At 40.6% G+C, this 27500-nt stretch overlaps 1 protein-coding gene across 2 annotated transcripts in view; it reads left to right on the forward strand.

Moving 5' to 3' along the window:
* Nucleotides 1-27500, forward strand: part of LOC137996675 (intermembrane lipid transfer protein VPS13C-like) — a 118813-nt gene that overhangs the window by 72155 nt on the left and 19158 nt on the right. For both annotated transcript variants that reach the window (XM_068842198.1, XM_068842199.1), the window contains exons 73-96: nucleotides 593-792; nucleotides 2404-2698; nucleotides 2794-2862; nucleotides 3890-3931; nucleotides 4635-5157; nucleotides 6570-6736; nucleotides 7712-7804; nucleotides 8738-8818; nucleotides 10047-10219; nucleotides 11482-11599; nucleotides 12017-12145; nucleotides 12372-12464; nucleotides 13184-13294; nucleotides 14968-15069; nucleotides 15798-15884; nucleotides 16624-16731; nucleotides 18750-18836; nucleotides 19413-19478; nucleotides 20482-20744; nucleotides 22344-22479; nucleotides 22893-23174; nucleotides 23555-23664; nucleotides 24438-24564; nucleotides 26571-26705. In XM_068842198.1, the coding sequence (XP_068698299.1) occupies nucleotides 593-792; nucleotides 2404-2698; nucleotides 2794-2862; nucleotides 3890-3931; nucleotides 4635-5157; nucleotides 6570-6736; nucleotides 7712-7804; nucleotides 8738-8818; nucleotides 10047-10219; nucleotides 11482-11599; nucleotides 12017-12145; nucleotides 12372-12464; nucleotides 13184-13294; nucleotides 14968-15069; nucleotides 15798-15884; nucleotides 16624-16731; nucleotides 18750-18836; nucleotides 19413-19478; nucleotides 20482-20744; nucleotides 22344-22479; nucleotides 22893-23174; nucleotides 23555-23664; nucleotides 24438-24564; nucleotides 26571-26705 (3597 nt within the window). The remainder of the gene's footprint in view (nucleotides 1-592; nucleotides 793-2403; nucleotides 2699-2793; nucleotides 2863-3889; nucleotides 3932-4634; nucleotides 5158-6569; nucleotides 6737-7711; nucleotides 7805-8737; nucleotides 8819-10046; nucleotides 10220-11481; nucleotides 11600-12016; nucleotides 12146-12371; nucleotides 12465-13183; nucleotides 13295-14967; nucleotides 15070-15797; nucleotides 15885-16623; nucleotides 16732-18749; nucleotides 18837-19412; nucleotides 19479-20481; nucleotides 20745-22343; nucleotides 22480-22892; nucleotides 23175-23554; nucleotides 23665-24437; nucleotides 24565-26570; nucleotides 26706-27500) is intronic.

Here is a 27500-nt window from a genome sequence, read left to right on the forward strand (position 1 = left end):
TGAAGAGTAAACATCGTCATGCGTAAAACAGAATAAAATCTATTACTGCCTCTCCCGAGAGGGAAAGAGTAAATAGAGACCTTTAGCATTAGAGTTTTCATGGTTAACTGCAGACAGCAAACCTGAGGATGTCTCGTGACCACGGTCCTGCAGCTCACGTTTGAACGGCAGGAAATTAAGGATTCCGGCGGTAAGTGATTTGCGGCAAGATTTTTGCCATTAACAAATGTATGGCCGCGTTTAAAGGCAAGAAATAGCGTTTTATACCAGCTTGCGATGTGCTAATGTTTTTAGGCGCGAAAAGTGAGGCACTTCGACTTGACAAAAAAACAACATGGCTTCATGAAACACCGAACGCCTTGCTAGAATTTGACAACTTGAGACTGCAAATGGCCAACTGCGTTTGCGGTTTGAATTCCTATCAAAAAACCTGATGCTAAAGGTTCTAATTCGGTAAAAATTTAACAAGATTGTCCGCAATATCCATTCCAATTAAGGGACGAGTTGTTGGATTTTTTCATATTTTCGCTTCCTTTGCTTAGTACGTGACGTTGTATGGAAATTGAAACCGTCATGTTATGTCTGTGTGTAGGTATTCCTGGCTGAGGCATACGTGTCTAGCTTTTCTCCGCAAGATGACAGTCACTTGTGTGATGCCCCTCCGACTGACACTACGGATGGTACTGTCACGACACCAGTAGATGAAGATGTGACTGATTCGGGAAATCGGACTCTTACTCAGCGAAGGTCCTCTTTCAGAAAAATCTGTCAGCCACCATCTTTTAGGAGACGGTAAGACGCCGCAGTCAAAAATAGATGAATTCAGGTCCTCTCGTCGGCGTGTAATATTTCCATGTTGGTGTTCCAAAACATAGGAATGGAGGCCAAGATGGTGTACCAAACTAATCCTCTGGGATATGAATTCTATTTTTATGCAAATACTTTCTTTTGTTTTAGTAATCCAATATGGCTTCTGGTCACGTGAGTGAAAACGCTCCATAAGCTAGTTTCGAATTGATGGTTTTCATCTGACGTCACGGCGGCCATATTGATGTACAGAACAATGCAGTAAAATGTCTTTTGGGAATTTGACTCTATTATTATGCAAAAACTTGTGGAACCATTTTTTATTGTTTTGTACATCAACATGGCCGTCTCATCACGTGGATGCAAACCCAGAATTGTGCAGCAACAAAAGAACAGAGTTGAGGTTCAGGGAAATAATTTGCATTTTCATTTGTTTTGAACAAAACAAAATGCTAATTATTTCCCTAAACCACGACTCTATTCTTTTGTTGCTGCATAATTCGAAACTAGCCTATGACATGCCTTGAAAAAAATTATGATGTTTCCGCCTGTGGCGGTACGATGGACGTTTTGGAGTCCCAACACGAAGAAATGGCTGTCATGCTGGATTCCCTAATGAATTCTCCGGAAATTAACTCTGTTTCGTATGCAAGTATTATCATTTGTTCCGGTTGAAAACATGGCCGGTGGTGACAGGGCTAAATAGTCTCTTGGTAATAGAATCCAGTGGGAAAGCAAAAGCATTTCCATAATCATGGCGCGCTTAGCTTTAGCCTAACGAAGGGTGCTTTCCATTTGACAGAAGTGACCGTCCAGACGGGTGATGTAGCAGCTCTCGTAACGTATAATGTGATTGCCTCGCTACCCTAGCCAAAAAAAAAAAAAAAAAAAAGACTAAACAATTGAAACATTGACTTAGACGCAATAGAAGCTGCTTGCAATACCAGTGTTCGAGAGCTGCTACACTACTGTGGTATTTTGATACTGGCTAATTAACACACTTCGAGGATGATATGTATACTCCAGAAGAGTGCGAGGGATTATCGTGCAAGTGTTCCTTCAACTTGTTGCATTTTCTTTGCAAAATGACGGGTCTGGGCTACCCGTTCTGACAAAAGAAAAACGCCCTTAAATAGGACAACACACCTACCCTGAAAATTTGCGAACTGTACTGTTGAATGGGACCCACTCGCGTCTGGGAATACAAACAATTAACGGAAAAAAGAGTGCCCTGAATTCCAGTACTCAAGAAAAGATGACCAGCTGAATTTACCCTGGCCGAAAAATTGCCAACCCTTACACTTTCCGTACTGCTAGAAATAGGTAGCAAATGCTTAGATTTAAAGGGACACTTTTTTGTTGGATATTGAATTTGAGCAGCAGTCCATGGCTGCTAATTGACCGGGTGAAATGGTTGTGCACATGCGTGATGTGTTGGCCACACCGGGTTGGTGTTAGCGTGTGTCACCTTGCTTTTATTGCTATTGAATTTGAGCGTGCATCTAATAACGTTCAATTCTGCAAGTGCAGACTAAACTTTTCCAATCATGTCGTTCGTTTTATCTCAGAAATGCGACAAAACTTGCGTTCTTTCAGGTCAGGTGAAAAATCAGTACAGCCTAGCATGGACACTACATCTTACGATGAAGAAGACCTTGATTATGATGGAGCTTTGGCTCTATTTGTCAAGTCCACGCAAAGAGCTTTTTCTGATTCGTCCTCGGATGACACTGGATTGGACGTCGTAGATGCGCCAAAGGATGAGGTTGACGCGGGTACTGAAGCTGGCGCCAGCAAATCACAAGCCACTTACATTGTCATTCATTCACATGATGTTTTGCAGTTAACTGTCACTCCAACAGCAGTGAAGATTTTATCAGAACTGAGTCAGGTAATCCATCATTGAGTGTGGAACCGGTGGAAATCACCTATTAAACATGTCCCACTCAGCTTAATCTCACTTTGGGAAATGACTTTTCATTCCAGCTGTGGACAACTGAGAGAAGGAAGAAGCGAAGAACAGTTCCTGGGCCGAGGTTTATGATCCATAACGAGGTATTGTGGGTTTCATCTGACGTCACGGCGGCCATTGTTGGTATACAGAACAATGCTGTAAAATATCTTTTGGGAATTTGACTCTCCGAGGAGCAGTCGTGGCTCAGATGGCTAGTGCGCGGCTTTAGAAGCGAGAGGTCCCCGGCTCGATCCTCGGTGACTTAAACGTCTGTTTCGACTTTCCTCTGATCCGTGTAACTATAGCTTTAATTACCCGTAAAACGGAGCACTGACAGAGGGAGGGGGGTAAAGGGCGCACCGTCGGCTTCCATTGATACCAGCCTCGTAGCTGAAGGAACTACCGACGTTAAATAAAGTTACTTCACCTTTATTATTATGCAAAAACTTGAGGAACCATTTTCTATTGTTTTGTACGCCAACATGGCCGTCTCATTACGTGGATGAAAACCAAGGACATGTCTGCACAAATGCAGAAAACTTACCGTCATCGTAAAATTTTCACTGGTATGACGTCATTATGATGATGACGACGTGGATGATATCGATGATGACGATGATAAATGAAGGTGACGATATCGATAACACCGAAATGAAAATAGCTATGGCGGTGACCTATTTGCATTAAAAAATTTGCAAGTAAAGGATGACACCAACGTTGAACACACATTGTAATTTTACCTTGCCAATTAAGACTGAGCCCATCAAACACTATCTACCCTTATTCCTTGAGTCAACCCTTTCCCGAGTATATGTATTTTTTAGAACGGCTTTTGCACGGGAAAAGTGTCATATTTCCACGACGGGTTTTTGGGTTATGCGACGTAAAACAATAGCACTGCCATAGCTCTGTTTTGAATGGGCTTTTAACGTCGAAACCCTCCACGAGAGACGCTCTATGAATAACTCTACTCGGGAAAGGTTTGACTTGGAGGCCCAATATGAAAGGTACTGGCGCCATTTGATGAGCTCCTGACGTTGCCTTGTGCCTGTGGCGCGCAGAACATTGATGTAAATTTTTCGCTTTGGTGGCTGAATTTTAACGGAGTATCTTTGATGTTTTTTTTAGCTCGGAATTCATGCAGCAGTCACAGTGAGCCCTAAACATCAAGTAGGAAACCATTATTTGTGGTAGTTATTTCAAAACTAGCCATTCTACAGAATTTCGTTAATGAGTTCTGATGTTAAATGTGTAGGTGGTGACTGTAGGACATGTAAGAATATGCAAAGTTCATAAAATTGCCATTGCATGAGCAGTGTCTTAATAATTGATGATTAAGAGAACTAGGCTAACTCACTGGAAATAACGAAAACTATTAATATTAAATGATATCTAGAGAAATCTCGTTAGAATAATGCTCTCGACAAAATGAGCACATTTCGTCACTGAACGCTAGGAATAAAGGCAAAACTGGTTGCGCGCCAATTTCATGGATCTCAATTCCCCGGAACAACTGTTGAAGTTGAACTTTTAAAGATTAAATTGAAGGGGGGTGGGGGCGGGGGCGCCTATCTTCCTTCCTCTTTGGTCACTTTCTTTTGTGTGTTTTAACGTGCATGACGTGGCGCAGAAAAGATAGCTACGAAGGAATTTCACTTCTGGCATGTGCTTTCAAGCCGTTAAGCGTCCAGGAAACGGCCATGCTTTGCTCGCTTTTAATGATTTGCTGCATTGGATAAGATGCTCGTTTCAAATTTATTCAAATTTCTTTTCTTTCCGCCTTCAGAAGTCCGTCTTTTAGTTACTGATTTATATGTACTTTGCATTTTATGGTGTTTAACTGAGGCTTTTTTTATATTTTTTCTCTGTTAAGATTTCTGACAGCAGTCAACTTACTGTGCGGCGAAGAATCGTAAAACAGCCCATTGCAGGGTCAAATAATCTAGCAGGCGTTGGCATGGCGTTTACTCACGATTCTCAAGGGTCTTCAATGCAGCAGGGATTCAGAAGGATATCTGAACCTTTACTCAATCGCCTCAGAGACAAGCTGCAGAAAATAAGGAGGAAAAGAGCTAATTCGGCGCCGGTCTCCCTGGCAGCAATCAGAGAAAGAAAATTGTCATTACAGGTTGCGCCAACCTTTCAAGTCGGACCTCAGCCTAGATTGAAAACAAAAGTTGCCAGAGAACGATCGTCTTTAGATTCGGGAATATGCGCCAACAAGGAAGTTGTTTCTCCTTCGCGTCCTGCTTTACTTGTAGAGGAGAGTACAGATCACAGAACAGAGGATGGTGCGGGAGTTGCAGAAGTAAATGAAGAAGCTCTAAGTGCCAGGCCGCCTTCCAAGGAAAGGGGAGCAGATACTCAATCCCTTGGAGATGATAGATCCTATTCTGGTAAGAGATGAAGTAATGTCAGACGTTCATAACTGAGACGTCTCGATCTGCGATGGAATACGGCCATCAGTTTTCGGTATTTTTTATTTTTAGCACAGCTACTGCTAGACGTTTGCGGGGAAAAAGGCGTGGCGGTATTGTGTTCCTTGCACGATCAATGATTTTGCATTAAACACGACCATTAAGGGCATTAAGATCGGAAGGCGAACACGACTACGAGTACGAGTATTTCGTACTGAGCATGCGCATAAGGTTTGGAAGCAGACATTTTTCGAAGTGCGCGTGCTCAGAAAGGAAAATTCGTACTCGTAGTCGTCCTCGTTCCCCGATCTAGAGGTCCCTAATCCCTCGTGCGGCTACTTGGTTGCAGACCAATCAGAAACGTTGTGGTCATCGGGTCCAATCTGATTGGCCACTAAATTTCGATAATACATTAAACTGATGGACCAAGGTCAAGTGAGAAAGATCGACACTCGTCGGTTATGGGCTTTTGGTAATGTTTTGTTTACGTAATTGATATGGTTGCGCTCTGCAGAATACAGCTGTGGATTTCTTACAAATGTGCAACGACAAATCCACGACACCAATATGGATACGTGGCGGATAATGTTGTGGTTTTAGAATACGGAATTTTATATTTTTAACTGCGGAATGGACATGAAAGTTTGAGAGTTTATCGCAGTCAGAAAGTCAACTTAAGCAGTTGCAACTGAAGCCTGAAATAAATCGGTGCTCAGTGAACGGGTTTCCAACCCATGACCGTATGATTGCGCTGTAAAATTGAGCTATCAAGCCTGTTGGAGATGGTGAAAAATTCGGAGTAGCTTATCTAATTGCGATGATCTTCCAAACTTCCATTTCAACTTTATGCTGACCGACATCGCAGCGCGTTCTTTCAAGAATTGAAAATTGAAAATTGCGAGAAATTGGAGGGTCTTTCTTTTTTAAAATTGCCGCCTCGAAATGAATTTTTTTTTATATTTTTATTTTTTTATAAATAAACTTTAACATAATAACATTGAAATATGCTTTCATTAACGACCTCTACATCCACTCAAAAACCCAATGACTCCTGGGGATGAAATTTTACTCTTTCTAACGCCAGACGATTTTACTCGTCAGTGGTGGGGTGGGGGAGAATAAAACATTTTCTTTTTCTGAAAAAACGCTTGTGCATTCGTTAAATAGATGCGAACGTGTCGTGTACTCGGTTACGAAAGATATGGCAATTTACCCTACTCTCCTAAGTGGTTAGTGGAAACAAAGGGAAATATTTGCTTGCGAATAGTTTTTAATTCTCGGCGTTTGTTTCTTTTGAAACACCGAAATGACTGCCGTGACGTCATGTTAGTTCGAGATCGCCTAAGATTGCGTGACGTCTCCAGACAAATGTACTGTTTTTAATTTTTAAGGACTGACAGGGAGCCGTCACTTGGGCCAAACTGTGGCTAATATTGGCGCCCTAGCTGGTGGAATCCTTGCGCCTCCTCAAGCAGATATAAGTAAAGGTAGACAGGGTCAACGCATGGAGTCTGGAAGGAATGACGCAGAGGACGATGACAATATGCTGTCTTTAACAGTAAGCCAAGTTGTTTTGCGCTTAACTCTTGACATTGCAGCACATTTTCTGGGTCAGTAATATATTCCAACTCGCTTTACGACCCTTTCGGCTCTTACCAGTGTATAGATTCTTCAATGCATCAAAGTTCATTAACTGTTTTTGCCACGGGGTCAACGTTTATCGTCCTTATCCATGAAGACCATAAAGTAGTCATTTGACGTACATGTCTCTTTTCAAGGCCGCACTTTTATTATTTTAAGGACTTGAGTGTTGCTCCGGCGGGCGTTTAAGCCCGTATGACCCTGCCAGAACGTTACTCGGATCCTTTACCTAATTGGTCCGGGTCGGCAGTTATTTGGACCAAAGCTGGGTATTTTCTCCCAGGCGTTGTTGTTTCAAACAAGTTTAGTGCTTAGTGCTAATCTCTTGGTTTGATCGATGCCGCCTTGCGCACTATTGTTCAAAGGCCCATTTAAACAATTTCAACATTTGCTTCAACTTGCATTCAACACTTTGTTTGACCAAACTTTGGTTGCGTTTGGACAGTGTTCAACATTTGTAAAACACACGCGTGCTCACATTAGGCCGTAAATCTGAACGGGAGAGTCTGGTTTCCTGTTCTTATGTTGAGCAAATGTTGAGAGCGTTTAAATGAGCCTTTACCAGACTCTTCTCTTCTCTTTTAATTTTTAGCTGTCTGACATTTGGCGTAAGGGCTAGTGTAATCGAAGGATGCAAGCATTAACACACTTAAAGTACGCAAAGTCAGTAGCGTTTTGACGTTAAGTAACTTTTGTTTTATCGAACGACACGAACTAACAGCGCTTTTTTTCATCTGCGAATGTTGCTTGTATTTTTGCTGGCATCGCACACATTAACCAGCCCTAAGCGTTTACATACCATGCAACGTCCTTGCCCGCGCAAATTTTCATGAGTACCTCGTGCGTCCAGATTTTTGCGTCTAAAATTGGAATGAAGTGTTCGTGTTTATAGGTTGATGGATTCTACAACGTGGCTGTAATTTCCATTGCTCGTGCGGGCTCATACCTGTATAAGCTCTCTCCAAGAGACGCTGCTCTTCTTGAGGTAATTCTGTTGTGTTTTTGTGTTTTTGTTTGTCTGAACCTTTGTGGGTTCATACATACTTTGGTAGGGGAGAGAAAAGGGAGTGCTGGCTAGAGACATCGATGTTGCAAGCCTCTGAGTCAACGTTTCACGTGAACAGTTTTCTGAGGAAGAAAAATGGAGTTATTAAAAAATGGTAAAGTAAGTCTTAAGTGGGCAAACGAGTGAGAGTGAGTTACAACTTGGTCCATTCATCAGTCATTCGTTTTGAAGACGCCAGGGTCATTTGAACCCGATCGGAACATGCCTTTTAAGTAATCAGTGCAGGTAACAATTTATACATGTTCCAGACTCAGGAACGGGAATAAATTAGTACAGGCACCGATACTGATTGAAAAAGTAGAACCTTTTTTGGTTAACGCGGGTTCCGTGCTTATACCCTCATGTAATGGCCTTTTCCTGTTCTTGAGGGAAACCCGGGAACAGCCATCGGACAAGGGACGGCATAAAATCAATCTCTAATTTAAGCAACAACAACGGTGTGAAACGTATTGTTGGTGAGAGGCGCAATACTTTGCCATCCCTTATCGCCGTTAGGCTACAACACGGGATATTCCCATTTGGTGACCCATCCAGATGTCAACCCCGCCCAACTGGATTTAGTCGCTTTAACAGTTTAAGGGAACCGGACGGGAATCGGTGTTTTCCTTTTAAAGGGCATGTCGTAGACCTGTAACTTTTATTATCCTTTTACAAAACGGCTGAGGTCTCGTCCTTACTCTCAAACTGGTTCTCTGAGGTTACTGACATCGTGGAAATATCTCTTAGTGATGTTGTTACTTTTCTATAAGAAGTATATAGGAGTGACTGTTCTGCAGAATTTAAATGATTTTGATTTTGATACGTTTTGATCTGTGACACTACCTTTCTGTTGTTGTTTTTTTATCTTTCAAGGAAAACCACAAATGGTATCTTGTTGTTCAAGTGGAAATCAAAAATGGTCGTAAAACCGTTTTCATACGTTCACCATTACAGGTAGGAATACTTTCGTCTTCTATTGTGCTTTTAACCTCATAATCGTACAGTACGCATTTCGTTGTTACACAGCACAATTAGTTTACTACAAACCTCTCACTATGCGGTAATTTTGCTACTTATAGAACATTCTACATTTACATTTCCTACTTACAAACCTGTCAAAAGAAAATTGCACAGAATCTTGGACGGAACCGACAAACCGGCCAACCGATATTTTGCGTTTTTTTCTCACTGATAAACAGCTTGCGAATATCTATAAGAAGGTCCATGAGGCTCTTAGAACGCCATACATTGTTTTCGTTCCTAGTAAAAGCTGTCACACAGTGATTCTTGCATTGTGTGTGACCAAAAAGATAAAATAAATGAGAATGCATATCTATGTCCTTCTTCCACGCTTCTTTGGTTTCCTTTCCTCTCACATGTGATCAAGTTGAATATTCCCGATTATTGTCAACTGCAATAAAAAGTCATGGCGGCTTTTATTATAACACGGCAAAGCAGGGCTGAATCACTAGTATATTCTCTCGACCAAGTCCTATTTTTAGCGATTATTTATCTTATTTATCTAAAGTATAATCACTACCATATGTATGTATTGTTAATTTTATTACAGTAGGTCCACATCAGCTGTAAAGTTGCTTTTTTTCCTCTTGACCTGCTTTACTAAATAAAGTTATGTATGTAGGTATGTATGTAACAAATCGCGTATCCCTTCGGTTACTAAACATTACCTGCATTCAAAGGACTGAAATCCGTAGCTCAATGGCAGAACTTCCAAACTATTTAGGCCGTAGTTTCGTCTCCACGTAAAACTTTGCACCCTACAGGCAAGAAAAGAAGTCATAACAGGATAAGTTTTTAAAATAAGTTTGAGCAAATACTGATAACAACAGAGTAAATTCCAAACGGCTTATCTTTTCCACTCTTTCCTTCTCTCATGACGCTAGGCTCTCCTCTTTCTTTTTGTTCTGCTGTCTACCACCTTACGAAGGCTGTCCCACATTGTGGACGAGAAGAGCTTTCCAGAAGAGTTAACGGTCTTTTCTTTTTTGAGGTTTAAGTACGCTCTAAAGGACATTTTCAAGCGGGCATTCCACTGATGGGATACATTCAAACAGGACGATTGGCTTTGAAATCCATGTGATCGTGATGAGTACTCGTATATTTTCCCCAAAAGAGTACCGCCAATATTTAGATACCTTTCTCGTTTTCGGTGTCTTAACAGATCCAAAACCATCTTCAAGTTTCCGTGGATGTTTTCGTGAAGCGCAAGGCTTCATCAGAGGCAGGTGGTCAGCTCGCGATGAAGTTGTTCAGCGTCGAGCCAGGTGGTGCGCAGAACGTTCCGCTGCAAACTGCATATAACGAAGACATTTTCGTGAAACCCAGTGATAACAAGTAAGCAATTTAATTTAATCCTGACACGACCCCACAAGCTTGCTAGCCTTAATCATTATCGTGTCTAAATAGGGTCTTCTTCTTCTTCCGATCAAATGAGCGTATGTTTCTGTCATTATCACAAGGGACACACTACTAAGCTCTAATTGGCTAGGATACTTGATTACTTTTCACCCAAGTGTCGGTGGCTAGTGGTGGATATTTACCGAGGTGCGAAGCGGCGAATTAAATGCCACCACTAGTCACCGACACTGACGTGAATAGTTGTTTTAGTATATACTAAAACAGTGAGATAATATAGTCCAAACAGATTATTTTAACTCATTTATTCCTGCAACGGTTACACTATTTTCGGGCGCAAATCCGGGGCGAGTTTCTCGGAGGTGAATAATTAACAACTATTCACCGAAGTGGAGGTGGCTAGCGGTGGATGTTAGAGAGCTTAAGCACGCGCATTTTTGAGACGCGGACGGCAACCGGAAGTGAGCTGTTTCCCCTTTTAACTTGTCTGCACACAACCACATTTACATTGCCAAGTATCTTTTCTCCATTAGAGACGATTCGTATAAAAATCTGGGAGACACCAGTGTCCTGGCAAGCGAAATGTACTCTTCCGGTTGCTGTCCGCGTCTTAAAAACGCGCGTGCTTAAGCTCCGTATTTACCGAGCCGCGAAGCGGCGAGGTAAATATCCAACGCTAGCTGATTGGCTAACTCGGAGGTGATTATCCAAGTACTAGTCACCTCCGAGTAGCCCGTGTGCGAGATTTGAAATTTCCGACCACATTTTACAAAAAATAAAGTAGTGTTTTGGTTCGCTTTTTTTCAACTTGTCTGATATATATATACTAAAACAATTATTCACCGCAGTGTCGGTGAACGAGTTGGATATTTACCTTCACTTCGGTGAATAATTGTTAATTATTTCTTAACTAGGAAGCTAAGGCACTGTGATTGGGTGAGCGCGCTCTCTTTTGCTTCTAATTGGTTGAATGCGCGTTGAAAGCACGAATTTGGTTTCCCACTCGTATGTAATGATTTGGGAAAAGGTTTAGAAAATTGAAAAGGCTGGGATTGATCCAAATCCGGCCATTCCATAAAAGCACGAGAGAAAGTTTGGTGGATGCGATTACATAAAAATTTAGCTGTTCTCTTATTCTGCAGACGTCCAATCTTGCTGCCATGTGAAATAGTGCAGACCGGAGGTCGCAGTCTTTTTTATGCATTTTATACATGTACTGAAAATGATTTCTTTTCTTTTAGTTATGATTTACCAACAACGCCATTATCTTGGAGGAAGCTCACCAAGGAGGGGCCCAGCTGTATCTTGGCCTGCCCTCCGGTCAAAGAAAGCACCTCATCCGACACTTTTTACATAAGGGTACTTGTTAACCTGTAAATTAACTAGAACAATATTTCTATTGCAGTGTAATTTTAATTTCTGTCGCTTTTATTCCGATGTAATCCTCCCATCCATCTGGGCGTTATCCCTGTTAATGGAAATAAAGCCACCCATGAACAGGAAAAAACTCTGACACGGCGCGTTTCTCGACAGTCCCGAAACTTTACGGGCCATTTTCGGGTGTCACAATTCCCTTTGTATCTCAAGAATGGAGAGGATTTAAGTCGTCAAACTTCACAGTCAGTTTGCTTTTTTTTACCTTGAAAACATCTCAAAAGATCGGCTCTCCTGAACAAGCGGTTGGCAGGTTCACAAATGGCTTTTCGGGCCCGAAACGTTTTGGGGACTTTCGTTCAATTTGCCTCGTCTTTTGTTTTGTCATATGTCTCTCTTTAGGTGCTATGTCAGACCGACACCTTGAACAAACTGCCATCTGACGAAGACTCACCGCACCACGTGATTCACCTGTACCCTCCCCTTGTTATTCAAAACAAACTGCCTGTCGACCTTGAACTGTCAGCGCTGGTAAGCATAGCATTTAGTAAGATTAGTTTTGAGAAATGGAAAATCTTTCTTCGAGAGCATAAGTTCCTTAGAATTTAGACACTGGTTGCTAATTTTCATTACTTTGCTTGTTGCTGACTTCCAGACATTATAAACACAGCCTTCCTCCGATAAACTGCTGTGCCGATGTCACTAAATTGTTGATTGTCCAAACTGATTGAAGGTTTCGTTTCTATTTCTTCATCAGACGCAAAGCCAAGACGTTGAAATTGTTCGCCCTGGTGAAAAGCTATCCGTTGTGTCTTTGTGTCCCGGGGATAATTGCCACGTGAACATAACGGTACTGTATTTTTGTCCTCAATGACTTTTTTTTTCCAGCAGCAAGAACTTTGTAGACTTGTTGACCTACCAGTTTGTCGTTTGTTGAATTGACGGTGGCACATTACAGCGTTAGGGAAGTGTTCTATAACTTGAATGCTAGGAACGATTTTGATTTTAAAATGGAGAATGAGAATGGTATTGTCACCTTGCCGTCAAAACCACAAATTTGCTTTTTGTATGTTGTAGTTCTGCAGACTACTGTCATTAAATGCGCTAAAATTTGTGTTCATGTGCAACACGGTTATTTTTCTTCTTACTACCGATAAATTTGATGTTTTGTTCATACTAAGCTGTTGCTGTTCTCGTTGCTTACATTTCCTGATTTAACCTTGTCTTTTTCTCTTCAGATTCCGTTCATTTTGCGTATGATGCATACACACATTTAGTACTCGTCATGGAGTTAACTGAGTTGGCCAAGCGAATACAATTGAAAGCACATTTTTGGTTTCTGTGGGGATTGTGTCACTTTATATTTTCTGATGAGACCGTATGATATTTACCGTAATAGGACGTTTGCATGATGACGGCATTTGATTACAAGTATTTTTACCCCACTGGGAGGGAATACAAAATCTAAATAAGAAAAGAAAAAGAAACTGGTAGTTGAAGTCAATGCGAAAGTTGCCTAATAATTGTTATCGTTTTATAAAAAAATATGTTTATTATTATTTAACACAGATGAAAAATTACAAAGACCTCGATTGGTTTGGTCTCATGATTATTAAAAAAGAAGTTGATAAGTCATTGGCCTTATCGATGAAATCCAAGGAGGAACTGCCTAAAGAGCTGGTAAGTTAGTTCTAATTCTAACTACTGCAAGGTAGAGCATTGCTCCGGCATTGCAGAGGTCTTGGGTTCCAATCCCGTTGAAACCACGTGTTTTTTTCAGGTATCTGTAAAGTGACAATTGCTTAAATTGTCCAGATATGATTGAGGATCACTTCACCCTTTCATAGTTCTAATCTGGTATCTAAAATGCCCTTGTCTTTATTGACCAATCTTATAAGTCATTGAGGAGTGCAGGGATGGCGCAGTGTCCCCAATTGGTCCTCCAGCGCTAGAACGACTAGACACTTATATAAATTTAAAGTTCCTTTCCTTTCTTTTGCCTTTGTTAAATCTGTGTGATAACAATTTTTGGGAATCAAAGTGCCGTCACATCCCTAAAGCTGAGACTGTGATCTTGTCTGTGATCAACGACAACGATAACGTTTGAGGCCTGTTTTTTAAAAGGCTCGAGAAGCATTTTGTGGAACTCTCGTTTCCTTATTTCAGAAAGCTGGTGTTTTAACGTGTTTCCTAGTCGTTTTTCCAGTAGGTTTGGGTGTTAATGGATTATCCCGGTTGTTTTAGGGAGCGGTTTGCGACACGGTCTTATGTTCGCGACCACAGTACTAGTTAGGATTAATTGTAACTAGCGCTGAGTGGTTTGAAGCCAAGATTTCTGTCAGATCTTTCTTGTAGGTCCGAAGACAGCTATCGTCAGCAATTGTGCGCAAGGGCTAAGGCTGATGCCGACCTCTCGGCTGGGATGTTTAAAACACAATTTATTCCTCTCAAAACGTGATGAAGTACGATCGTCAGGGTGAGTGTAGTCCTGAGAAGGACTGTTTTTAGTGACGCTGACTGGCGTTTCTACAAGCTGAGTGGAAGTCATCTTCAGAGGCAAGTGATCCGCTTCCTACCAATGAATTGTCAACTGATTTGTCTTTCTCAGGAGTACTTTAACCCGGACGATCTTACTTCAAAAGTTTTGAAGAAATTCCTTTCTTAATGTATGTTTTATTTGGAGTAATTATTGTATATAAATTTAGAGTTATCTTTAAGAAAGTTACGACATTTTTTAACTTCGAAGACAGGTTTCGATGTTACAAACATCATCGTCAGTTACAAAATATTTGAAAAACCGTTAGGACTTATATAACAACTAGGCGAAACATGCATAATTAAATATGATTAAATATATTTACTTATGCATGTTTCGCCTAGTTGTTATAGAAGTCCTAACGGTTTTTCAAATATTTTGTAACTGACGATGATGTTTGTAACATCGAAACATGTCTTCGAAATTAAAAAATGTCGTAACTTTCTTAAAGATAACGATTTGCTTTCTGCTGTCTCGAAATTTAGAGTTATTGTAAATTCTGTCTGAAATACCCTTTGGGGGCATCCAATACAGTTACCAATTTACAATGGTTACAAAATTGAACTTGCACGATACATGGTCACGTAAGAAATTATACTGAGATAACATGGGAATTTCTAACTGAACTGTGGTGCTGCGTCACTGAGTTAGTGATGCTAATCCGATTCATTGCATTTGAGCTCTGTAATCGTCCTGCGGAATCAATTAATATTTTACTTTAATCACTCAGTTGATACAATCGAATTTCACAGTCTAACAATTTGATAACTGTGACAATGGTAAATATATCAAGTTTTGTGTTTCGTTGGTTTTTCAGCTTCTCGGGGTACATACGTTGCATCAGTCCGGAACAAGAGAAATGTTCATTTACTCTCCATACTGGCTTATTAACAAAACTGGATTACACGTGGAGTACAGGGTAAGTTGAATTATTAAAAATCGACATTTTTGAAAGCTGTTTTCCCTTTTAACTTGTTTTCACACAAATACATTTATATTCGTAAGTTTCTTTTCTCCATTAGAGATGATAAGCTCAAAAATCTGGGAGACGCTACTTTCCTGGCATGCGAAATAAACGTCCTGGGCCCGGTTGTTCAAAAGCCGATTAACGCTAATCCCAGATTAAAAATTAACCAAGGAGTTTATTTCTCTACTCCCAAATGCTGTTCAACGCTGATATTCGGCAAAACTTTACATCGGAGGAAGTCAATCTTGAAAAACAAAAATAAGAAAAGAAACTTTCATCAAAAAGTGGAAAACGTGAAACAAAGTTTACGTTAATCCTGGATTAAGTTAATCGGCTTTCGAACAACCCGGCCCAGGTTTGCATCTGAGACTGAATTTATCAATTTGTTATGGATAAGCATTGTTTCCAGTTTCTCTTGGGACTTTAATACAATGGTCCCAAGAGAAAATAAGAACAATGCTTATGCTTGCTTATGCAACATTTTGCAGGGAAAACAAAGAGTATTATGGTATTTTCTAAAGTGGCCTGTAGGCATCATTCATAAAAGCCATGTTGGTATTCTCTCGGTCAAACTGGGTTGAGCATGGAATCATGAAATAGATACTTCTTAGCTGGAAATATAGGGATGTAAATGCTACGACAGATTTCTTGTTCATTCTGTATTCATCTCTTAACAACAGGTTTCGAAAAGCAAACAAGTGTATTCTCAGTCACCTTCGGAGAAGCATCCCCTTCTTTTCAATTTTAATGGAAGGACGCACAGAAAGGTGGGAATGCATGAAATATTTCGACTGGTGAGCTTCGTTGTAAGTTAAGGTCTCTATCTTTTGTTAGTCAGGGAGCTTAGTAGAGATGGCGCAGTGGTGAGAGCCCTCGCCTCCCACCAATGTGGCCCGGGTTCGATTCCCAAACTCGGCGTCCTATGTGGGTTGAGGTCGTTGGTTCGCTACTCTTCTTCAAGATGTTTTTCTCCCAGTACTCTTGTTTTCCCCTTTCCTCAAAAACCAACCTACTGTACAGCGTCCCCAGTTGGTACCTCAGAGCTAAATACACTTCATACTTTAATTGAAGGGGCTGGGTCACGCGATTTTAGGCAATTTCAGCACTGATCGAATGGTCATAGAATTAACTAAAATATCAAAATAACTGTTCAAAACTATAGAGGAAATCTAACAAAACACAGGGAAGCCAAGAAGGGACATGGATGGACAAAACTGGAGAGGATTGAAATGGATTGAATTTGGGTAAATTTGAAAAACGTCGGCCTACCTTTTTTGAAATTTATATCAGTCTATATCAAAATGTCATTTACAAAGCTGGAAAATCATTCTCAGTTGTTATGTGACCGTGATTTTGCAAATGAAAGACTCTTGCTCTCCCAATTTGACGTTTAGAGCTCATCATTAACAAAATCAAACAAAATTACCTAAAATAGCGTGGCCTAGCCCCTTTACGTTCATCCTCATCATCATTACACTAACGCTATGGAATAATCTTCCTTTCAAGGCCAAGCTAAGACTATCAGGCCATCAGTGGTCGAGCAAGTTTTCTTTGGATGCGATTGGTGATTCAGGAAAGGTGACGTGCAAGACAAACGATGGCAAGAAGTTTGAGGTATGTTGGTAAAACCATCACAGATCACCGTCTTAACTCAACGCAGAGGAACACGTGAAGGTTAAGTTAGATTGACTTCAAAGTCGGCAAAATCATCGCAGTATAAGGTAAGAAACTTAAGGTGGCTCAAGCCAGTTTCAATACTTAAAAGAGACGCTTGGAAGTTACGCAAAGACGACAGCTTTGGCAACGACGACGACAACGCCACAAAGCAAGGATATTATTGGTTAAAAAAGGAAACTGATGCTCGTGCTGCACGTGCAGCATGAATTTCCGTTCATTTCTCTGCCCATAGTTAATAGAGGGGAATGGTTTGGAAGCTCGGCGAACATCAAAAGAGCAAACAAAGCAGCCAAGATTTAAGTTGGAAAGTCCACGACCGTGGACTCATACACTATGCATGAATTACGTAACCAACACGTTTCTATTGGTTAGTTCCGCAGTATGGAGTAAACAACTATTGTGTTTTGTGCACGGTCAAGGCTAAAAACGAGAACAAAAACCTACAACAAAGAAATCTGTCGGGTTTCATAACCATTCCCCTCTATTAACTATGCTCTGCCGTACTCCACAAAACAACAACGTGAAATCACCAAATTTTAGGTTTTGACGACAACGTGAGCATATGAGAATGAACCATTCATTTTCTATTTTTGCTTTAATTATATTGTTTTTTGTTTTTACTCTACCGTATTGTACAAGGCGAACGAGGCAGAATTATCGTGAAACTTTCGATATCACTAAGTTATATTTTGCCGTTGCCCTAGCTTAAAACTCCGTACTCTCTTTAGAACGATTGACGCTACAGCACTATCACGTAACAGCAATGTTATGGTACAATGTAAAACACCTATTATTCCTGGACAAGATGCGGCCATTATTGTGATGTAATAAGTCACCGTGGCAACGGGAAAGCCCTGTAAAACACCCTTTATTTTGTCTTTAGTTGCTCATATCGCGAAAACGTACTCGATGACCCTCGTTTTTTATTGCCTGAAAGTGGCCAGGAGGCCAAGATGAAAGTAACTTTCTGCAAAGTTAAAAAGATTCTGTGTAGCGGATTTAGAGCCACCTTAAAAAAATCACAGATTTAAGCTGGCAGTTGCAAGCAAGGCTGAAAAAAATAATCCAGGCTTGAACGCCACGGGATCCTTGCAACCTATGCAAGCCTGGACGGAATCCATCTTGATCGGGAGATCCCGTTAACACCTCGAATTTTTCACCCTGGTTTGCTTGGAACTGCTTCAATTGCTTACGTGCGATGATCTTTCTGACTTCTATTTCATGTATTTCGCAGTTCAATTATGTGGAAAAATGTCGGCTATTCTATTCTAAGTGCGGCCTTGGCCTGGTTTTCACTAGCAACAAACACAGATGCAAGCATAAGTAGTTTATACCAAATAAAGACAAGCGTCGACATAATCACGATCACAAGCATAAGAACACGATTTTTACTAGTTACAAGGCTTCGTTCTCGATATGGCCATTATGGCGGCAGAAACAGGACCAAGTGCTCCAATTGGTCAGGCAAGGCCCGGACGTGGTTAATTTGCTGTTTCTTGTGCGGTGTTTCTTTTCACACAAACGCAAACCCACCACTATGATTGGCCGAGATGAAAGTGACTTGGAATGCGGTTTTCTAAAGCTTTGCTTAAACTCTGTTTACATAACCGTCCCATGATGGTATGTCAGTAAATGAATGTTTCGGGAAATAGGTTTTGTTTGTTAAAAAAACCATTAATTACAGCAGAACATCGTGCTTTATAAGGTGACGCGTAACCAGGCGGCCTCATTGCCTGAAGAATGCAGTCTAAACGTCGTGAGACAAAGGATAATACTTTAATATTATTAAATAAGTCTTTTTCATCACAAAAACTCATCAGTATACTTAGAATCCTCTTTTATTGAAGTTTGCGTCAATTCTCCAATCCAAGGGTCTCCATCGTGTAGGGGAGTGGTCCAGTTTGCGACCCTTGTGCCTGGCTTTTTTTTAACGGTCTCTGTGTTTTGTTATTTAGTTCATCCTTCAAATTGAAATATCAAGAACACGACTATTCAAAATTGTCACGCTGACTCCTAAATACGTCATCATCAACAACACAGAGGTACACGATTAATATACTCTGCGGCCTTGTACTGTACTACAAGTTAAACTATACTTTACTTTACTGTGCTATGCCATGCCTTGATAAGGTTGGTTTACAAGGAAACTTTGGTGCTGCGTCAGCCATGAGGGAAACATAAAAAATTGGGTTTCAAACGTTAGCTGTTCTTCAGAAGCTAACACTCGAAACGTTAGCTCAGAAATCTTTGTGGTGTGGTGTGGTATAGTATAGTATAGTATAGTATAGTATAGTATAGTATAGTATAGTATAGTATAGTATAGTATGGTATAGTGTAGTGTAGTGTAGTGTAGTGTACTATAGTGTAGGGTAGTGGAGTGGAGTGGAGTGGAGTGGAGTGGAGTGTAGTGTAGTGTAGTGTAGTATAGTATAGTATAGTATAGTATAGTATAGTATACTGTAGTCTATGTATGTATATGTCAGAACCAGGGGCGGAAGGAATGGGTGGGTATTGGTGACGTTTTCTTTTTAACTCCTATGCTTTCACAGACGCTTCATATATGCTGTTGTATTGTGTAGTAGGATTATTGTAACAGCTGGTACTGTTGATTCTTTCAGATATCGATATCTTTTATTGAGAACAAATGTAAAAATGCATTATGGTTTGTCGTGGAACCGGGAGAGGTAAGCGGGTTTTTATTTGGTCGTTCAAGACGTTAGGTCCATATAATCCGCTTGACAAACAATGTTAGAAATCCGTATACGAAATGCAAAAGTGACCTTTGCACTTATCTGGGCAATTTAAGCAATTTGTCTCTTACAGAAGCCTGAAAAATTCAGGTGACTTCAACGGCCGAGATTCGAACCCACGACCTCTGCGATGCGGGTGCAATGCTCAACCAACTGAGCTATGAAGCCACTCAGTTGGGAGGAGGTCAATTTTTTGGGCTCATTTAGGACTTAAATGAATGAATTCAGGACTCTAATGAATTTTTCAGCTGTCTAGAAGAGACAGTTGCTTAAATTGCCCAGACAAGTAGGAGGATCAGTCAGGCTTCTCCCTTTCATAAAGATGAAGAATTTGAATTCACACACAACGGGGCTTGTTTCGAATTTTGCAGCAACAAAAGAACAGAGTCGAGGTTCAGGGGAATAATTTGCATTTTGTACAATTGAGTACAACAATAACATTTTCATCAGATTTTTCTGACTGATTAGTGACACACGGTTGAGGAAAGGTGACTAGTGCAAAGTGGGCAATTTCCCGGGGGGGGGGGGGCATATAAAAAGGACGGGGGTGCTCATCGTACCTTTTAGGGGTTAAAAAAGCGGTTTTGGTACCTCTTTGGGTGTTTAGCCTCAAAAGGTCCACAGCGGGAGCTTTAGTGGTACCTTTTAGGGTATTGAGCCGAAAAGTTGTGGCGGGAGACATTATTTTGATAATGAACTAATTTTTAATTTTGTCTAATTAAAAACCCATAATTTGGTACCTCTTAGGTGTGAAAAAAATTTCACACCACACCCACAAGACAAGATCTTGGTACCTCTTAGGGGTTCTTTTCAAAATTTCCGACGAGTACCCCCGTCCTTTTTATATGGGAGTCCCCCCGGGGGGAATTTGATGCACGTTGTTTTCAGTGAAGAGGGCATAACTATGGAATTTGTGTTCTTGTGTATTGTCTTTCAGAGCAAGCCATTTTGGCCCGAAGACAAGTCCGGTGTCGTTGTTCTCAAGCCGACAATGTCAAACATCGTTTCAAAGCCTTTCAGCTTCAACACTTCACACACGACCGTCTTGAGAATTTCAGAGCTACAGGCGCTTGCTGTGGACGTCCATGGTGAGGTGGAAGACTCTGTAACCACTATTGTGGTTTCAACCTATACCCCTGGGATCGGAACTATCAGAATCGAAAACCTGTGCGAAAATACTGCATTACGATTTCATCAGAAGTAAGTGTACTGAGGTGATTGCTGGCTGATCATAGCCACAGGCACAAAAGTAAGCAAGTTTGAGTCTCAGGCGCACCTTTACGTCTTGGCTCATTTTCGAGTGCGAGTGCGTGAAAGTATATGTTTTGATCTCAGCGCTTGCTTTTTTCAGTGTGAATCCTTTCCTTTTTCACTAGAATGTTGTGATCACATTATCTGGCCATTCTAACAGACACAAACTATCAAACGAGCCAATCCTGACGCCAAGAAAATTCTTACAGCCAACAGTTGTAATCGCGGAAAACGCGTGTGAGCAAAGCTCGGATAATTTTGTTTGTACCTCTGGTTGGCCAAAGGATGTTGCGGACGGATTTTAAGTGTCTATGCATGAACTATAAAAACTTTTTTGCGCTCAACAGTTCTCTGCACTTGTCTAACACTATTTCTTTGAATTGCTTAACTCTCTCTCCTTCAAAGTCACTGTTTATAAAGGCTCCAAAGAGTGGAAAAGCTAGACGTAATTTGGTGTTCGACCGTGCAAGAAAGAGGAATGGGTTTAATACCGGGTTGACGTCAGAAACTGCTTTGCATTGTGAAAGTTCTTTGAAAACAGCGATGCAAAGAAATTTGTGACGTCAAACCCGATATCGAACCCATTCCCCTTCATTGCTTGATCATGGATCAAATTATGACCTCTTTTTCCGTCTTTTCAAAGCGAATAAAAAAGTGAAATTTCAATCAACGGGTTCTTAAGACAACACGATGTATTTGGGACGATCTCGGAGAATAAATAAAGTGGAAAAGTGTGTTGAGGTGTTGGGCACTTAAAGTCCTTCTCTAATCGAATCAGTAAACACACAAATCAATGGAAAAAATCTTTTGACAATAATTTATCAAAACCTGCTCTATAGCTATTTGTAATTATTATTTTTGTAGCTACCCCATTCCTGATGCGTCATCACAAATCAAGATTTACGGGAATAAAGATGGTTTTTACCTGACGTCACGGCAGCCATGTTGGTGCACAGAACAATAGAGAAAAAAGTCTTTTGGGAATTTGACTCTTTTCTAATGAAAAACATGAGCCATAATGGACCAATTTCGATATATTAAAATTCAGTCCTAAACAAAAGGCATCATCTCGAGGCTCTGAATAATCCCCAGATTATTCCCCAGAGCCTCGAGATGATGCCTTTTGTTTAGGACTGAATTTTACTATATCGAAATAGGTCTATTTGCTATTGTTTTATGCACCAACATGGCCGTCTCATCACGTGATTGAAAACCATCGATTCCTCTCATCTCGCTCTTTTTGTGACAACCGCTGTAAAACCAAACCGCGTTTCATAAATCAACACCATTGACAATGGCACGTCGGCACTTATACCACTAAAACATCGATATCACATTCATTCACAGTCTTGCCAGATTATTCAAACCTTTCACAACAAGCTATAAAAACAAATAAATAAAATTCAAAAACTAAAAGAATACGTTTTATCAAAGGAAATATAACGCCCTTCGTAACGGAACGCTGGGTTTAGCGCATTGTTATCATTATCACCCTCAAAATATTCAACAATATAATATTAATAGTAATGTGGAACCTTCAATCCGCAGAGATAATGGCCAAGTGACAGTTCTTAACTCCCAGCACATGATCCTCTACACCTGGGATGATCCCCATGGTGACCGCAAATTGCTTTGGAAACCTTACACGGGTAGAGACAAGCCAATCGAGGTCCCGGTAGATAAGGTAACATATTTTATGTTGTCACACTGCTTTTGTCTCAATGAAACACGTTAATGCACGTCTTCGAATCATCTTTTTTCCTAATATAAAAATTTGGAACTTCCTTACTGCTTTGAGAATATTTACTGTCGGTTGTTAGCAATAGTATACTCTACTGATAGTAAGTCCCAAGTGATTCTTTTGTAGAACCAGTCCTGTTTAGTGGTAAACGAACAAAATTGTAATTTGAAATGAACTGCCAAACAAGCTGTCAACCCCACAAAGGACTGGAACTACCCAAAGATGACTTAGGAACTAGCAAAATAGGCTATGCCGTGAATCATGAAAAATGCCTTCTTCTTCGAGAATCGATTCCCACCCCAGTGTTAAACCGCAAGTCGGGTAAAATTTGGTACTTCTTTTTACATTTCCCATAGGATGATTTTGGCGAAACAAGAGTGGAACTTGACGAGAATTCACCGCCAGTCAAAGACGACCGAAAGCAGTTGGAGAACAGGGATACCACCTGCGGACTGATGTGCGGCAGCTCAGCTGGCGAGGTGCCTGATGGGATGGATCATGGGGTCTGGACCGATGATGTGGATGGTCCAATACAGCATAGGGTTAAGAAAACCATCTACTGGGTGTCAGTGATAGATGGTCTTCAGCGGGTACTCATCTTTACCGACAATGAGGAGATCGCCTGCCTGGCAAGAAAGGTTGGTTTGATGGGACCACTGTCGGCAATTAATAAAAGTCAGTACATGTACCTTTTAAAAGATGGAACGTATAATTTTCATTCTGATCCAGTGGCGCGGTGTTTTCACAGATAGGAGATAGGGCTTTTCAGTTGTGTTTGCGTTTGACCGCCCACGGAAATTTTAGACTGTAGACAGCTAGAAGGGCCGCTATTCATTATATATGGAATATGAATGTAAAGCGTGGGCATATGATGTCCGAGCGGTCATGTTTGTGGTTTTGTTGTTGTTTTTCTTTTGTCGTGTGTCTGTTCTCCGACGTAGGTCTGCTTAAAATTAGCAATTGATGCACTTTTAAATCATTTCTTGTTTGTTTTGTTGTTGTTGTTTTTTTTGCCCAGTGCTGTGATTTTGAGATTGTTAATACGGAGTTGTTCGTCTCGTTGGATGGAGTCGGTTTGTCTTTGGTGAACAGCAAACCTAATGAAGTCGCCTACGTGAGACTTTTCAGGTAATTCGCGTAGATATCACTCTCATCTCATTTGTAGGGATCAGGTCAAGCGTGAACGAAAATCTCGTTTCGGCGGTACAGCCATCGCAAATAACTCCCGCACGAACCTCTCAGGGGTTTTAAACTGGTATCAAGTGAAGGAATAGAAAGCCTCGTGAGGGATCCAAGGTGAACTTGTAACGGTGGTGTCAAAGGGGTAGTGTCACGCTATTTTAGTCAAACTTCAAAACACTAAAAGACGTCCTTGCTGCAATGAAATCCAAAAATGATGCTGTAGTTTTGTTGCGAATGACCATTGAAGTGCACTGAAGCTATTCTTTGTTGTTTATAACCAAGGATGGAAATGGATTGAAACTTTAAAAAAAACTGGCCAGTTTTGAGACAGTTTCTTCATAAAGACACCAAAAATTAAATACGAATAGCTCTTTATGCCATATAAATATATTTCATATCTTGTCAGTGGGTTATACGTGTAAGCTAAGGTACTAATTTAGATTTTGACCTAAAAACAGCAAATTAAGCATGACAGTGCCCGCATAGTCGCGGACTGGAAGGCTCACTTAGTAATACGGAATGCGGCTATAATGAGTGGAGTCGGGTTAATATCCACGGAACACCTAACATTGAAGAGAATCGGTAATGGAGATTTCTCAGAACTTATCAGCCACATCATGTTTTATATGTTTTGATTTTCTGTTCGATTTTTTCCAAGTGTATTGTATTTTTAAACGACTTGTGTTGCCTGATTCTTTTTTATTTTCCTTTTTGTGCAGTTCCACCTCAGTCTGGCAGCTCGAAAGGTCCCGTGGGAAATGGAAATCGTTGAATCTAGAGTTACAAACGTGGTTGGAAGATGCTTGGAGAAATAACGATGAGGTCTTTGAAGTGGAAGATAGGAAGGTATAATATCCAATCATTTTCCAGGCTAGTTACTCCGTTACTCAGACAGTCAACCAGCCTTTTTTTTTTTCAGTCACTTACTTATATTAGCTTGTAAATCGAATATCAAGGGAGATTAGAAAGCTAATGTTTTGGGCGTTCCCACTGCCTCAGAACGCATCCCCGTTTCTGTGCTTCTTTTATAACCAACGCAGCAACATAGTTTCATTAGAAACTACGGCCCGTGGGCATTACGGGAGAATAATTCCCTCAGTACAATTTAGTCACAATTAGCCAATCAGAGCGCGCGTTATATCGGCTACAAACACAAGCCATATAATAAAGATTTTTACTCTCTAAGTGATAACACTAATCATGAAACGCATCAACACTTGGATGTTTAGTTTCCGTTACCAGACTCAATTTTTTTTTCTTTTAAAAAATCAATCAGCCACGTACACAGTTTCCTTAAAAGACGTAAGGTGGAGTACTGAACCTATTAGCAACAAATCCATTGTAATAAAACAGACAATAAATGATCGCTTTTTTTTTCTTTCAATAAATCAATCAGCGACGTTCAGTATCCTTAAGGGACGTAAAGAGAAGTATTGAACCTATTAGCAACAAATCCATTCCAATAAAACAGACAATAAATGATCGCTTTAAAGAAATGATATTCAAGTATAGTGGCACATTATAGGTACCGTCAATGTCTGAGACATGTGCAACTCTACTGTTGGATTAAGGTCCATAACTATTGTTTTTTTGTGGTAGTTTTAGTGCACTATGTCACCGGGTTCGTAAGAGTGAGTGATTGAGCGATTGTAAAACCGTGGTGGCAAATAGGCCTGTAGCACGTGCATAACTCACGAACATAAACTGATCTGCTGGAAGCGAGCTGGAGTTTCAACAAAATGAGCTCCAAAATCGGCATGAATCATGTGACGCTGATGAATAATAAAGCAGCTGCAATTTCCAAAACATTGGAATTACTTATAAATAACCTCGTCTAGGAGAGTGAATTTTTGACTTTGCAGAAACAATGGTCAACAACCTCAAGAGTTGGACTATTGTGATCTTTGTGTTGAATTCGCACATTTCTTGTCAATCTTTAAAACACTTGAAAGAAAAACAAACAAACCAACAAAAACAAAAACTCGGTGTCTTGCCATCATTTTGACACAGAGGCATCCTTTGTTTCGCGGGCAAACAAGCGAGGTAACTTGATCACGGCGCCCGCTGAATTCGATGTCACTTTCGATTTTGCGATTTACTTGTGCAGCCAAAAGTACATTAGAAAAATTGAACGTAGCAAAAACTCCCAAAGTGTTTTTCGCTGATGGTGACTTTTTATATTCTCGGTTCAAAAATTAAGTTCTTTTCATGTCGCAAATTTTTTTGCTGATGGCAAAATATTTTATTCTCGATCGACACTTCCTTAAAACTTCTTCTCCTCTTCGTAAAAACTGTGTATCAATATTTATTACTTTTGCATCAATATTTGTTTTGCATAAAGCAAGCTAACAAAATCTGTACCTTGCTTAGTTCGCATTTTTGAGCGTTAAACTAGAATTTCCGGTCCTATGTTTCTGACGGCAAGTCCTATATTTTGAGGTCACCCGTCCAAATACTAACCTTGCTCGACAGGGTTAACTTCAGTGATCTTTTGTCGTACAAAGCTGTCAGAGGCTCAGAGCATGCTCAAACTTGTGGTGAAAAAGAACATGGCAGCCTCGAAGACAATGTTTCTTGATTCTCTTTTATTGTGTTCAATCTTTCTGGGATTTAGTATTTTATTAGTAACCAGTAACCACATGTCTTGTCAGGAGTCTATTTACCTAAGACATCAACATGGCACTGTATGATATACGGTATCAAAACAATATCCTGCTATATAACGTGTACTATTAGAGCTACATATACTTCGCAAAGATAACTTGAATCTCCTGGAAGACAAAACGCAGCTCAGTTGCACTGCCACACGAACGCATTGCGTGCCTATTTTTATGTGTGTTGTCATCTTGCAGGTTGACTTTCAATCGATGACAATGACGCGTCCTCACACAGGTGCTATTCGCCGACTCTTTGAACCAGCAGTGTGGCTGAACTACAAAAGCTCCGATCATTACTACAGTCTTCATTGCAAAATGTACAAAATGCAGGTATAAAAGTCGTGCTCTGGTCTCGTCAAGCGAAGTACCTTCCTGACTCAGTACTTTTTAGTAAATCGTCAGGCCTGTCCAAGAGAAAATGAGGGGACAGAGACGGAGGCTCAGGGCGTTGGTCGGGATATGTCATGTCCACGAAAGTTTTTGTTAGATGAGCGGAAGTCTTTGTTCTAGCGGAAGTCTGTCTTCCGAGACGTCCGCATGCAGTCTTGTCTCGCTCTCAGGTTCTTAGTGAAGAGAGAAAATGACGGCGCACGTGGAAGGCTAATGAATATTTATTTTCTTTCAAACATCAGACCGAGGTTGGCCTGCATGCGGACGTCTCGGAATACAGACTTCCGCTAGAACAAGGCCTTCCGCTCGTCTAAAAATAACTTTCGTAGACATGACATATCCCAAGGGCTGGACCGGGAGTCTCCCTGTCTGTCCCCTCATTTTCTCTTGGCCTGTCTTAAGACGTTTCCTCTTAACTTTTGCCTGAGGTTAAAGAAACAACACAGTGTTGTGATCGGTCTTGTTATCCAGAGTTGCTCGCTGGTTTGCAGTGTCTGGGAAATTTTAAATTAAAAACTTATTCAGTATATGAATGCTATATCATGAGCATTACCCATGCAGACATCCAGATCCTGATACCCTGATGGATGAGTTAAAGTACAAAAAGCGTGATAGTTCGTTGTGCATTGCTTGTGTAACATGGTAGTCGTTAGAGAATTTGGATTCCCCAATAATCCGAGTAATAGAGCTTAGTTAGTACGTGAGTGAGCGAGCGAGCGAGCGAGCACTTAATTT

This window comes from Montipora foliosa, chromosome 3 (genome assembly GCF_036669935.1).
Source record: "Montipora foliosa isolate CH-2021 chromosome 3, ASM3666993v2, whole genome shotgun sequence".
NCBI lineage: Eukaryota > Metazoa > Cnidaria > Anthozoa > Scleractinia > Acroporidae > Montipora > Montipora foliosa.